Genomic DNA, 14,603 nt, shown 5'->3' with positions numbered 1-14,603 from the left:
ACCCTATTTTACCTTTGAGGAATATAAAGCTTTTTAAAGTTTATGGTAACTTGCCCAAGCCTTAAATCTCACTGCTAATAAATAATAGAAATGAGATTCAAACCCAGAGCTGATTGCCTGCAGAATGTATACTCATAAGCACTGTACTGTGTTGCCTTCTGTTTTAGATTTTCATTTTAATGCATACCTTTTGGCAAACTCGTCTTTCCTGTGACTGCTTTGGTAATATGTATTTATAATGAGTTTTAAGATAATCAAATCAGTTTTGCTGCTTTTATCATACATTATAGTTCACATTTGTCTTTGGCTAGGAAAAATTCACTTTGAATTAATGAAAAGATTATCATTTTATTGGGGTCAGTTAGCTGCACTTTAGTAAATAGGTAAGCCTCACTGTTACTTTAATTGTTCTTTGTTTCTGGGAAAATTGTGGTCTGACTTAATTTATTCTTTTTAGTAATTTGAAAATTCTCAGTAATCTTGCTGGAATTATTTGTTTGCTTCACAGCTCTTCCTTTTTTAATGAGTTGATCTGATAAAGTGAATTGTGAATGAATCTGTACCTAAGTTTGTTTTATCGGGTTTTTTTTTTTAAGGTTTATTTATTTATTTCTCCCCCTCCCTCCATTGTCTTCTCTCTGTGTCCATTCGCTGTGTTTTTTTCTGTGTCTGCTTGTATTCTTTTTTTTTTAAGATTTATTTTTATTTATATCCCCCCCTTAACCCGCCCCCCCCCCCCAGTTGTCTGTTCTGTGTCCAATTGCTGTGTGTTCTTGTTTTTGTCCGTTTCTGTTGTTGTCAGCAGCACGGGAATCTTTTTGTTGCGTCATCTTGCTGCGTCAGCTCTCCGTGTGCACGGCGTTCCTGGGCAGGCTGCACTTTCTTTCGCGGTGGGCGCCTCTCCTTATGGGGCGCACTCTTTGCGTGTGGGGCTCCCCTACGCTGGGACACCCCTGTATGGCATGGCACTCTTTGCGCGCATCAGCACTGTGCATGGGCCAGATCCACACGGGTCAAGGAGGCCCGGGTTTTGTTTTTTTTTAAAGATTTATTTATTTATTTATTTTATTTAATTCTCCCCCCTCCCCCGGTTGTCTGTTCTCTATGTCTGTTTGCTGCGTCTTGTTTCTTTGACCGTTCTGTTGTCGTCAGTGGCATGGGAAGTGTGGCGGTGCCATTCCTGGGCAGGCTGCACTTTCTTTCGCGCTGGGCGGCTCTCCTTATGGGTGCACTCCTTGCCTGTGGGGCTCCCCTACGCAGGGGACGCCCCTGTGTGTTACGGCACTCCTTGTACGCATCAGCACTGCACATGGGCCAGCTCCACATGGGTCAAGGAGGCCAGGGGTTTGAACCGCGGTCCTCCCATGTGGTAGACGAACGCCCTATCCACTGGGCCAAGTCTGCTTTCCTGCTTGTATTCTTATTAGGCGGCTCTGGGAACCGATTCTGGGACCTTCCAGAGTGGGAGACAGGTGATCATTCTCTTGCACCACCTCAGCTCCCTGGTCTGCTAAGTCTCTTATTGTCTGTCTTCTGTGTCTCTTTGTTGCATCATCTTGCCGTGTCAACTCTCTGCATTGGCTGGCACTCCTTCACGGGATGGCACTCCGTGTGGGCCAGCTTGCCTTCACCAGGAAGCCCTGGATATCAAACCCTGGGCCTCCTATATGGTAGATGGGAGCCCAGTTGCTTGAGCCACATCCGCTTCCCAGTATTTTTTTTTCAGATTATAAAATTGTGGTATCTTTTTAGAAAAACTATTTAAAATATGAATTATCTTTTCTTCCCTTATCCATTACTTCTAAATCAAGACTTGAGAATTTTTAATCACTTTTTAAAAAAGATTTATATAACTTTTATTTTTTGCACTAATGAGCATTCTGGAATGCTGGTTAACAATGTATGTTTGAGAACACTGTATATCAGCATAACTAAACGGACATCTTTTTTTTTTTTATCTATTGTATTATGTTATATGGATATGCCTGATAAATTTGGTCAGGTTTCTAGTGATAAATATTAGGTTTTATTAGATTTTCTGCTGTTAAAATACTATTCAGTGGCTTGGTAGGTGTTTGGGATTAGATACTGAGACTTCTCTCAGTATAGAAGTACAGAAGATCTCAGACTCCCAGGAGTGTGGATTGCCATCTGGAAGGTTGCAAAGTCTCTTGATGTAGAATGACTAAATAATGAGATAGGAATGCAAAGAATTTGTTCATGAGGCTTTAAAATTTCGTATTATTTCTCCTTATCACCTGACTATGTATTCTGTTAGGTACTTGCCTATTTTCCCATATTTATGGAATCAGAAACGTATTCGTGCTAGTTCATTTAAAATGTAAAACTAAAATTATATAGTGGCACATTTAACTGAAATTAATTCTTCCTGTAGAAGTGATAAACACTTAAGGATCCCTTTTTTTCCTGTGCTATCATCAGCTCCCTTTTTAGTTTTACTTTCCTTGTTACCAACAAGAATTCATTTGTGTTTTTTTAATCTTGAAGGTAAAGAACAGTCACCTTTGGAGCTGAGTATACATCCCACATCAGCAACTCCACTCTCAGTGTTTACCAAGGAATCTACCTCCTCCAAACACAGTGACCACCATCACCACCACCATCACGAGCACAAGAAGAAGAAGAAGAAACATAAGCATAAGCATAAACACAAGCATAAGCATGATAGTAAAGAAAAGGACAAGGAGCCTTTTACTTTCTCCAGCCCTGCCAGTGGCAGGTCTATTCGTTCTCCTTCCCTTTCAGACTGAGGAAGGGACAAAGACCATTCCTTCAGTATCCAGAAGAATGTATATAAGTAAAGCTTTGTCCTCTGGGAAGAATGATAAAAGGAATGGGAAAATAAGTTGCCTCATAGAAATTCAGAATCCATTTAAATTGCAAACATTTGATTTACATTATTTATACAGTTGAGATCTAATTAGGAAAATGTGTCTTATAGTTCTGGATAAACCATTTCATCCCATTTCCTCTTTAAAATACACTTATACACACATACAGAACAAACTTCACTTCATAAAGGCCCTCATATCCACTGGCAGTCTCCACTTACATCACACTCTCTGTGTACTGCCAAAGTCAATTCTGTTTTACAGCCTTTGATGGATGTTATGAGGCAGAGTTGTTTTAAATAGAAGGAACTGCTAAATCTGTGGTGAAACCCCTCTTTCCAGTAAGATATTGTATAACATTATTTGAACTTACTAAAAAGACAGAAGCTTTTCTATAGTAATCTTCTCTGTTGCACTGTTTTTTTTTGGGTTAACCATAGAAACTAAGCATCAAAATTTTTGAATGAGAATACATTATATTTTATTTTGTCCTTTTGATAACACCATTCAGCAATTATGTTGGAATTTTATCAGAATTTTCAAATCCACAATTGTTCTCAAATCAAGATGTTTAAATTTTTTGTAATTGTTGAGGCAGCTTTTTTCCCCATTAAGTATAAGTGAATATGTTTATATGTAAAATATGTTTTGCTAAACCTGGACAATTTAAAAGTATTTACATAACCCAACACATTCTTTCTAAAATCATTTCTACAAAACTCAAAAGTATGGTACCTTAAAAAGGTGAGTTTATATACTATTTATTAACTCAGACATAGACAATTTGGCCCTCATGTGAACATATGCCAAACGCATTTAAAAACATATGGAATGCTATGCTTTCATATTTTAACAGTTTGTATGGTAGTGTGTTTCTATTTTTATTTCTCAGTTTACTGTGTGCTTGTTTGTTGAAAAAATGTTTTTCTTACCTATTTTATCATTTCCCTTATCATTTGAAAGCTTAACAAAATATTTCTTTCCAAATAGATATTTCAAAAGGAATCCAATAATGTTAGAACTTTTAAATATACTTTTAGTTGTGTTTAACTTGTTTAATAAATAAATTTTTAATTGACCATTTTGCCTTTTTATCTTTTTATATCTTTTAGTACCTGTTTATATCTTTTGGTATTGGTGTGTGTAGGTATAATATACATCCACAAAGTTTGAGGAGAGCTTTGTGAATAAGTGGGATTTTAGCTGGCCCAATTAGGAAGACTCATTTCAACAGACAGAGAAAGGGTCATGTTCTCTCCCAGAAGAAACATTATCTTCAGAGGTGTGGAGGAAAGCAGACATGTTCAGGAATTGGAAAGCAGTGCACTTGGTCTGGAGTGTAAGGTGCAAAGGGAATATGATCAGATTTTGAAAGGCCTAAATGGTGTAGGTATTTAGAGATTCCAATTTCAGTGTTGGCCAATTAAAATCATTTACAGAAAATATCTTTTATTAGCATGTATAGCGATACCACATATGAAATGCCCAACTTTGAAAATACAAATAACATATACCAGAGTAATTATTTGTATTGTAGGAAGAAAGAGGCAAACAGTAGTTACCTACTACAATATAACCACTTCTTGTGTATCAAGTATTGCAGTAGGAACTGTATGCATGTTATTTCTAAACTGAATATTTATACTGTTTCTTATAAGAAACTTTTTATGATAAGCTTTCAGTTATATAAGCTGATGGTTAATAGAGGAGACAATGCCAAAAAAAGTTTAGTACCTTTAAAAATTATTCATATTTTTGAAATAAGCAATTACACATGCACTAACAATACAGAGTTGAAAATATCCCTGGTTCTCTTTCCCAGAGCTAGTTGTTGTCAGTATTATATGCATCTTTCCAGAGTAGTCTATATATATATATTACACATGTATTTATATAGTATGTATTAATACATTTTTTTTTTACACAATGGTAACATACATATACTTTTAGGAATTTTTTTTTATTCTTGTGTAGTTTATCTTTTTCTATGGGCTCTGTGTTTTGTGTCATTATTACAAAGATCTTCCTTTTTCCATGATTATAAAAGATTTCTCCCATTTTTTTCTATTGATTGTTAAGTTTTATTTTCAGGTTTTTAGTCTTCATGCAACTAGAAACCATCTGTAATTTATTGTGATCGAGGTTAGGAGGTAAGGATCCAACTTACTTTTTCCTTATAGAATGCTACCCAATTGTCCTACAGCAATGTATTTAAAACTTGAGCTTTTCTCTTTTAAATATCAAGTCTTACATACTAAATTACCTTATTTATTTGGGTCCTTTTATGGACTTTGTAGTTCATTCCTTTGAGCTGTCTACTTAACAGTACAACATTATTTTATTATAGCATTATTATATATTTTGATGTTACAGAGCTGGTTTCCCCTAATTACTTTCCTTTTTTGGAGTTATTTGGTTCTTTATGGGTTTGTTTTCTATTTCTGGTTAATTTTTTAAAAATTTGTATACAATAATATTCACTCCCTGTGGTGGTTTATGGATTTTGACAAAAGTATGGAGGTGTGTTTCCACCACCACCCTTCGATCACCTCAAATTTTCTTTGTGCTTCCCCAACTGTAGTCATTTCCTCCCAGACCCCAAACCCTGGTAATTACAAGGTATATTTTCCATCCCTTAGATTTGCCTTTTTTGTGGGTTTATTTTTCTATATAAATCTCAATGTTTTTCAAGTCTCCCTTCCCCAAAATGCTTTTTGTATTTTCTATTGGTTTTGTGTTAAATCAGTAATTAGAATTGAAAACTTGATGTTGATTATTTCTATTAAGGATGTTGATGTTACTATTTTTTGTTGTTTTATTTTATATTATACTGTCTATTAATGTAGATAGTAGGGTTTTGTTGTTGTTGTTGTTGTTGTTTATTGAAGTCTTCTGTTTTGTCCCTTATGCATTTCAGAGTTTTCTTCATGTAGCTCTTATACATTTCTTTTTAAGTTCATTGCAAGGTAAAATATCCTTTTGTTTGTTGATACTTTTATATGTGGTGTCTTCTCTCTCCTTTTTTCTCATGTATAAGAAAGGGATTTATTCCTTTATGCTAATTTTGTACTGAGCTACCTTACTGAATTTTCATTATTTGTATCTTTTTTTTAAAGATTTATTTTTTATTTATTTCTCTCCCCTTCCCCCCACCCCCAGTTGTCTGCTTTCTCTGTCCATTTGCTGTGCATTCTTCTGTGTCCGCTTGTATTCTTGTCAGCAGCACCAGGAATCTGTGTCTCTCTTTGTTGTGTCATCTTGCTGCATCAGCTCTCTGTGTGTGCAGCACCATTCCTGGGCAGGCTGCACTTTTTTTTCGCACGGGGCGGCTTTCCTTACGGGGCGCACTCCTTGTGTGTGGGGCTCCCCTACATGGGGGACACCCCTGCGTGGTACGGCACTCCTTGCACACATCAGCACTGTGCATGGGCCAGCTAACCACACGGGTCAGGAGGCCCAGGGTTTGAACCCTGGTCATCCCATGTGGTAGGCAGACAGTCTATATGTTGAGCCAAATCTGCTTCCCAGTGTCTTTTTTTTTTTTAATGCATTCCTTGGGTTTTCCAGGAAAACAATCATCTCTAAGTAGTGATTTTATCATGTTTTCTAATTTTTATATTTCTAGTTTTCTAATTTCTTCTTTTATCTGATTTCTTTTTCTTGCCAATTTTGCCCGGGAGCTGCAGACACGAACATTCTCCCTCATGTGTTGTGCTTTGGGGTTCCAGATTTCTTCTAAGTTTGTGGACATAGAAGTTTACAGTTCTGTTTCTTGTTCTTTTCATTTCTCTTGGCTGCTTCTTGAGAGAAGCTGCTATTTCTACTACCATTTAAAAACCAAAGTCTTGAAAACTTAAAGGTATTTTGACCAAAGTAATCATCCTTACATTGAAATCCTTGCCTGGGGAAGGGTGAGAAAGCTACTTAGTTTTTCCCACTCTTCAACTTATTCTCTTCTGTTTCCAATTTTGTTTTGCTTTTATTTACTGTAAATAAATGTAGTTCCTTCATATAAAATTTGTTCCAGCCCAAACAGAGCTGTCTTTCAAAACTGTCTCTATGATTGGTGGGATATGAAATATTGAAAAGAGAAAGCAAAGGTATTTTGATGAGCAGAACCTTATCTGGTAGCTAAGCAGAAGGGACAGGACAGCCTTCTAAGCTCTGCAGGAAGCATTCCGGCAATAGGGCAGGTATAAATACTGCTGATGGTGAAAATAGTTGATTCCACATAATTTAGAATTGACTGGATCTAAGCATGTCTTGGTGTAATTATAAACCAAAAATCTAGATTATTTTATTGTTTGTCAAGCCCCCTATTATGTTCAAGGCACTTTAAGAGAAATAATTTGTAAAAAGCAAATTATTAAAGTTCAAAGGCATTTTATTGAACCAATTTTCTCACTGTTTGTAATGGGAATTTACAGATAAGCAACGGGGCAGGTAGATAAATAATTGTAGATGTGTGTGTATGCCGGGGTTAGTATACCTAACGTGTATTTCCTATCTGTATTGAAAGGGTCCAGAAGCAGTGACACCCCCATAGCAAAGGGCACACCCAGTGCCCAGATCTTGTTTTCTAAATCCCATTCTCCAAAATGATAGAGGCATGTCAACGGGACATAGGAGCCAACTTTACAGAGCTCCTAATGGCCAAAACTGAAACAATTAGAGCAAGCAAATATCATGCTTTTGGATTATAATGCCAAGTATAAAATAAATAGTCATGAATCCATACTTATATAAACGATTGCATCAATAAATAAATGGGGGACAGGACACAACTCTTCTTCACAGAAGAATTCTGAATAGTGTGTGCAAATACTATCCACTCTGGGTCAACATCCCATTTTCCACCCTGGTCTATTGGTACCGGCTGGACTTAAGGACTTGCTTCTATGTAAATGGAAAGGGGAAAATAGTAACTTTATAGGACAGAAAGCTGACAGGCACTATCTTAACCAAGCAACTGTGGTTAACTGCCAGTGATTAGTCATGTTAATGTCATGTACTCAATATGACGTGATTAGAATGGCATAATCCTCCATAATCTCAGGAGGTAAATATCAGCCACTCAAGTTGAGGGTCAGCCTACAAAGTACTTGACCATTACTTTTCAAAACTGTTAAAATTATGAAAAATAAGGCTAGACTGAGAAGCTGTCACAGACTAGAGACTGAAACAGGACAGTAGTCAGTGTAGTATTCTAGATGGAATCCTAGAACAGAAAAAGAAGGACAGTATTGGGAAAAACTACTGAACTACAAATAAATTCTGGAGTTTAGTTAGTGTACCAGTGTTGGTTTCTTAGTTTTGATAAATATACGATGGTAATGTAAGATGTTAATAGAGGAAACAAGGTAGTATGTGAGAAAGCTCTGTATTATATTTGTAACTTTTCTGTATATCTAAACAATCCAATTAACAAGTGCTAAATCAAGAAAAAGGCTTCTTAAAAGCAGTATATTCTCTCTTCAAGCCAAACTCTGCAAATAAATTCATTACCTTCCCCCTGACATGAGGCATGACTTCCAGGGACAAGCCTCCCTGGCACTGAGGGTTATTACCAAGCATAAGCAGCAGTGCATTTGGAGAAAATCCTTGATCAAAAGGTGGAAATATTAAATAAAACAAGAGTTTCCATGACTGATTTCAAAAGTTGGGAAGTCATTCCAGAGGTTACCCTTATGCAGGTCTAAGCCAGGCTTCACAAACTACCATAGTAGACCCTCAAACAAGTGTTCCTGAGTGCCGTAGGGATGTCCTGACACCATAGGCAAGCCACATGGCCACATGAAATCAACACTCCCTTGACAGGCTCTATCTAGGAACATATGAAAATCTATGTCCCCAATATAATGTAGTTATACTCATTAATCCCGAAATCATGATTCTTCTACTTCTTTTATTTAAACCTATAATTTTCAGTTTACCTGTTAAGCATATTTCTCAGAAACTTAAAGCCTTGGGATTTTTCCTATATTGAGCCCTGAAACAGCCCAGGTATATAACCAAGTCCTACTCTCCAGTTCTTTGAGCCTGCCCTGGACAGCTAACAAAACAATGATGATGAACCATCCCCATCCCTAAAGCAAGGAGTGTTTTCAACTACAAACAAAATAATTCTACTCCTCTACTCCATAATATATACATCCCTTCTCAGCTTGAAGCAGTCAGAACAGACATCATCCCAAATCCCTCAAGATTGAGGAACATACAAAAATAAGAGTATAACCATGGATCAAAGCAGATTTATTGTTATTGTAGTTACTTGTCTTGTGTTAACTGAGTAACTTGTAATATTGATATAAACATTTTTAAATTAAAAAAGTTAAGGGCAGAAGTATAATATATGGAGTCAACAGCAGGGAAGAGAAGAAGAGAAAGAATTCTGTCTTTGAGAAAGTCCTCTAGGGTTTTTTTTTTTAATTTTTTAAAAAAATTTGTCTATTTTTTTTATGTTACATTCAAAAAATATGAGGTCCCCATATACCCCCCCACCTCCCTCACCCCACTCCTTCCCCCATAACAACAACCACCTCCATCATCATGGGACATTCATTGCACTTGGTGAATACATCTCTGAGCACTGCTCTACCACATAGTCAATGGTCCACATTATAGTTTACACTCTCCCCCAGTCCACTCAGTGGGCTATGGGAGGACATACAATGTCCAGTAACTGTCCCTGCAGTACCACCCAAGACAACTCCAAGTCCTGAAAATGCCCCCACATCACATTTCTTCTTCCCATTCCCCACCCTCAGCAGCTACTATGGCCTCTTTCTCCATCTCAATGCTACATTTACTTCCATTACTAATCACATTAGTTCCAGAATAGAATATCAGTAAGTGTACTCTAATCCATGCTCTATTCCTCCATTCTGTGGACACTGGGATGGTTATGTCTGCTCCACCTCTGTATCATGAGGGTGCTTAGATTCCACTTGGATGATGGATGCAATTCTCCTGTTTGCAGTTGTAGGTACTCTTGGCTCCTTGGTGTGGTGGTTGACCTTCTTCACCTCCCTGTTAGCTGGTTGGGGTAAATCCAATAAACCAGAGGGTAGGAGTTGCAAGTCTGCTGAGGCTCAGGGCCTGGCTGTCACATGGACAGTCCAGAGAGTCAGGTCTCCTGAGTATACACCAACCCCAAAGGCAACCACAGGTCCAGTAAAAGTAACAGAAGAGGCATGTGTAGAAAGGTCACATCTGAGTCCAACTCCATCACACTCAGGAACATAAACTCCAAAGTAGGCCAGCTGACATGGTACTGAACTCCAGAGCCATCTGCCATGACCATAGAACCTGTGGGTCTCTGTAGCCCTCAGGAGAACCAGTACCTGGGGTTGTATCTACTTTAGCTGTCTCTGGGACTCCGCTGAGGTGTGCATAAGGGTGACCCCTCTGATCACCTCCCAGCTCTTTTTTGGAGACTTACGGCCATATAAATTCATTCATCCTTTCCATTTCCCCCTTTTATTCAAGGTCAAAAGCATTTTTAACTCCTGATATTACATGTAGGCTGAGATATTCTGTAGGTCTGAGGTGACCCTTTTATTCAAGTTCGTTCTCCAGTCACATCATCAGCTGTTACTTGGTAGTAATCCCTCGGCTCCAGGGAGACTTATCCCCGGGATTCATGTCCCATGCTGGGGGGAAAGCAATGCATTTACATGCTGAGTTTGGCTTCAAGACTGGCCACATTTGAGCAATATGGAGGCTCTCAGGAGGTAACTCTTAGGCACCCTGCAGCTCTAGGCCTAGTTCTTATTTCAGGCACACAGGCTCACAAGCATAGTCATTAGCATCAAGGGCTCATTGTTGGACCATCCTTCCTTATTGGTCTTAGCCATTGCACTCTGGGGATTGTTGCTGTTCCATTAGGGAATGTGACAGAGCTCCCGTAGGTTTTTTGATGGAAAAGTCTGGTCATCTCAGTGGGGCTCATTTCTCTTCACCTGTAATATTTTGGGGAGACAGATGAATAAATCAATGATTTTCAAGTGTTATAACAAATGCTAGATTTTGTTGGGAATTTTTCAGGATTTTGGCAAATAATTGCTAATAACTTCATTTAAAATATATTGGACTATTAAAATATTTACATTAAAAAGGAAAAAAAAGCCACAGGCTCTCCTGGCACCCTGGCTGCCCGCGCCCCCCTTCCCCAGCTCAGCAGAAAGAACGGGCCACACTCCCAGTGCAGATCCCAGGTCCCAGTTCCAATGAGGCCAGAGTAACCCACATGCACATATTAGAACCATGTGAGCCTGGCTGGGTCTGCCTGGTGGCAGCCTGAGGGACTCACCATCCCAGAACTTGCCCTGCGTGTAGAAGGCAGTTCAGGGAACTCAGAATGCTGTAGGAGTACAGTCAAATGGTGCTGCCTTGGGGAGAGATTACAACATTCCCTGATAAACAAGACCAGACCTACAAGAGATGCTAAAGAGAGTTCTGCAGTTAGAGAAAAGGTCAACAGGCAATAGATTGAAGCTGCAAGAAGAAATAAAGATCTCCTGTGAGGGTAATGACAGGGATAAATATAAATGTCAGTACAATTGTATTTTTGGTTTGTAACACCACTTTTTACTTCACTATAGGATCTGAAAGGGAAATGTATAAAATCAATGGCAAATCAGTGGTTTGGGACTCATCTAGTTTGTGACAAAAACTACATAAAGTTCTGGAGATGGAGGGGTACATAGTTTGTGTATACTATTGAAGTTAAGTTGGTATCAAAACAAACAATATTGTTAGAGATTTAGAATGTTAAACTTAAACCTCAAGGTACCTTCAAAAAGTACATAAGAGAATGTTGAAGCTCATAGAAATTGGAGTACAGGTTGCCAGGGGTGTGGTAGCAGAGGGAATGGGGAAAGTTAATGCATAATAAATGTAGGGTTTCTGTTTGGGGAGATGGGAAGTTTTACCTATGGAAGGTGATAAGGGTACTGCAATATTATGAATATGATGAATCCTATTGAATTGTGTGCATGGGAGTGGTTGAGATGGGAAGTTAATGTTGTATATATATCCCCAGAATTTAAAAACAAACAAAAAAACAACTAAGAGAAATGTGCAGTACACGATCCTGGATGGGATGTGAAGATGGATAGGCTAATTCATCAACTCAGCCAGGTACTGGTGCCGGTTTGGTCAAGCAAGTAGTGGTCTAATACAAGGGTTTTTCATGGACTTTAATCTTTGAGTTGATGGCATAGAAGGCTGGTTACCTCTACACTCAGGAGATCGCCGTCAGCAGTGAGTGAAGTCTCATCCAATCAGTTGAAGGCCTTAAAAGAGGAATTGATTTCAGCATTCTACTTGGAACAGCCAGCCAGTGTATCCTGGGGTACTCATCAAGGTCCTTCATTGGAGCCCCTGATTTGCAGCCTGCCCTATGGAATTTAGACTTGTGCATCCTCACGGTTGTGGAGACAATTTTATAAAATCTCATACATTTTACAGATATCTTCTTTCAGTTCGGTTTCCCTAGAGAAGCCTAACTAATACAGGACATTATTGAGACGTATGAAAAAATTAGAATATAAACTGTAACGTATGTATCAATTTTGTTTCTTGAACTTGATAACCGCACTTAAGGTGGTTACATGAGTGAATATCCTTGTTATTAGGAAATATAAATGGCATTATTTAAGTGCTCAAGGAACATGTTGTATTTTTAATTTATGCTTAAGTGTTCAGGAAATAAATAGAATGGTATGGCAAATGGGGTAAAATGTTAAAATATAGTGGATCTCGGTGTCTGGTAGGGTAGGGAAATGTTGGTGATTTCTGTAGGTGGTTTGTATTGTTTTTGCAACTGTCCCATAAGTTTGAAAGTATTTCAAAATAAAAAGCTATTTAAAAAATCTTCTGATTAAAAAGTTCTGGAAATAGTGATCATGGTTACACAACATTGTAAATGTATTGATGTCCCTGACTTTTACACTTAAAAATGTTTAAAATGGTAATTTTTGTTTTATTTTATCAAGAAAAAGTTTTTTTAGAAAAATGCAATTACTTTGTATGGTTGTGAACAAATTATTAGTTCAGATTTGATGACAGATAGAAAATGGTTCCCCGAACTAAGAAAGAAAGCTTGCTAAAAGAATTATAATCCCTCTCATCTACGAGCATATTTTGATCATTTCTGTAACCTAAATTATTATTTACTTTCTTGAAAAGATATAAAAGATGATTTTCCTCACCTTATGATTTTAGAAGAAAATCATGAGTATGTTCTTAATGGAGGAATAACTAGATACTCTAAGAAAATGAGAATTTTACAGTTGGATACATTTGGAAAACTGCATAGTCCTTCTTTGAATTATTAGCCATCACAGGCTCTGAGAAGGCCTGTCATAAACCTAACACCAGCTTTTCCCAATTAACTGTTCAAAACCTTTCTCCTGTTAAATCTGTTAAAATCTAAGGAACACTTCTCATAAAAAATTTTGTGAAATTCTTGTCTATAAGCATAATTTTCAGGGTTATATTGATATTTACACTCTTTGGAGTCTTTTTTATCACCAAAATATGACTTTCTCGACTGGTTATAGTACATTATTCTAGAAATGTCATTGTCACCTAATAAAGCCTTACTTAAAAATACCTTTTCTCTTTAATAAAATACCACATCATTATTGAGTACCTTCTCTATGCATCACACTGGAGTATTATATTGTGGCTTTTAAAATTACTTAGCAACCTATGTATCACATCATTTTCTTTCCCAGTAATTATGAGAGTATGTGTGACCTAAACATAGTAATTGAATTTTTCTCTGCCCAGCACTAGGTTTCTTGCTGAGGTAAAGTTACTCCCCTTGATTTAGCCCAGTGATCTCTAAACATTTTTGGTTGTTCACTCATTAGTTTAAATTAAAAATGGAGTGCACATATCTAATATGTATATTTATAAATATATTTATTATGCTAATATATACATTATAAAATGTACACAAGGATAAAAAGATGAAATAAATTATTTGTAAATGTCTTGCTATCTTTGATTGCTTCATGCTAACTCCTTAATATTTTAAGGCCCGATATAAACATAGTTCAAGGATCATGAATATCAAGAGTTTGTCAATTCATATTTCAATTTATTTTGATAACTTCTATTTTTTCTTTTTAAATTATCTTTCATTATGAGATAATAAAAAGTCCCTAGGTACTGTGCAATTTTCTCAGTACTTTTTATGTATTAGTTGAATCTTAAAAGCAACTGTATTTGATGGGCATTATGATGATCTCTATTTTGCAGATGAGGAAACAGGCACAGAAAAGTTAAGCCAAAGGTCACACAAATTGTAAGAGCATTTGGATTCAACCGCAAAAGCCTGGCTATCTTAATCTACCTCTTAGAATTGCACTGTCCTGTATGAATGCCACTATCCACATGTGGCTATTTAAGTAAAAGCTAGAAAAATAAAAGTTTAGTTCCACAGCTGCACTAGTTATTTCAAGGGTTCAGTAACCACATGTGGCTATTTAGAACATATCTAACATCACAGTGAGTTCTATTGTATGGTGTTGGTTGTCATGTTTTTATGATGTGGCTTTGGAAGATCTCATGTTATGAGAGAAGTATTGGTTTTGCTCTTTTGCACTTGTTTGCTTGTGCTTGCATTATTGGTATTATCTTCAATCTAGTGTTCCTTTGTAGGAATCTTTGAAAAGCAATTGCCTGTTTTGGGGTTTCTTTTGGTGGTATTCAGTTTATTTAAAATCCATAAGTCAACTT

At 37.1% G+C, this 14,603-nt stretch overlaps 1 protein-coding gene across 3 annotated transcripts in view; it reads left to right on the top strand.

The window, feature by feature from the left end:
• Positions 1–3,931, top strand: part of TAF2 (TATA-box binding protein associated factor 2) — a 137,133-nt gene extending 133,202 nt beyond the window's left edge. For all 3 annotated transcript variants that reach the window (XM_071208011.1, XM_058275962.2, XM_058275961.2), the window contains one exon: positions 2,509–3,931. In XM_071208011.1, the coding sequence (XP_071064112.1) occupies positions 2,509–2,771 (263 nt within the window). In that variant the 3' untranslated portion in view covers positions 2,772–3,931. The remainder of the gene's footprint in view (positions 1–2,508) is intronic.
• Positions 3,932–14,603: the final 10,672 nt, after the last annotated feature.

Source organism: Dasypus novemcinctus, chromosome 14 (genome assembly GCF_030445035.2).
Source record: "Dasypus novemcinctus isolate mDasNov1 chromosome 14, mDasNov1.1.hap2, whole genome shotgun sequence".
Taxonomy (NCBI): Eukaryota; Metazoa; Chordata; class Mammalia; order Cingulata; family Dasypodidae; genus Dasypus; species Dasypus novemcinctus.
The sequence above is the reverse complement of the archived record's forward strand: the minus strand, read 5'-3'. Positions and strand labels throughout refer to the sequence as shown.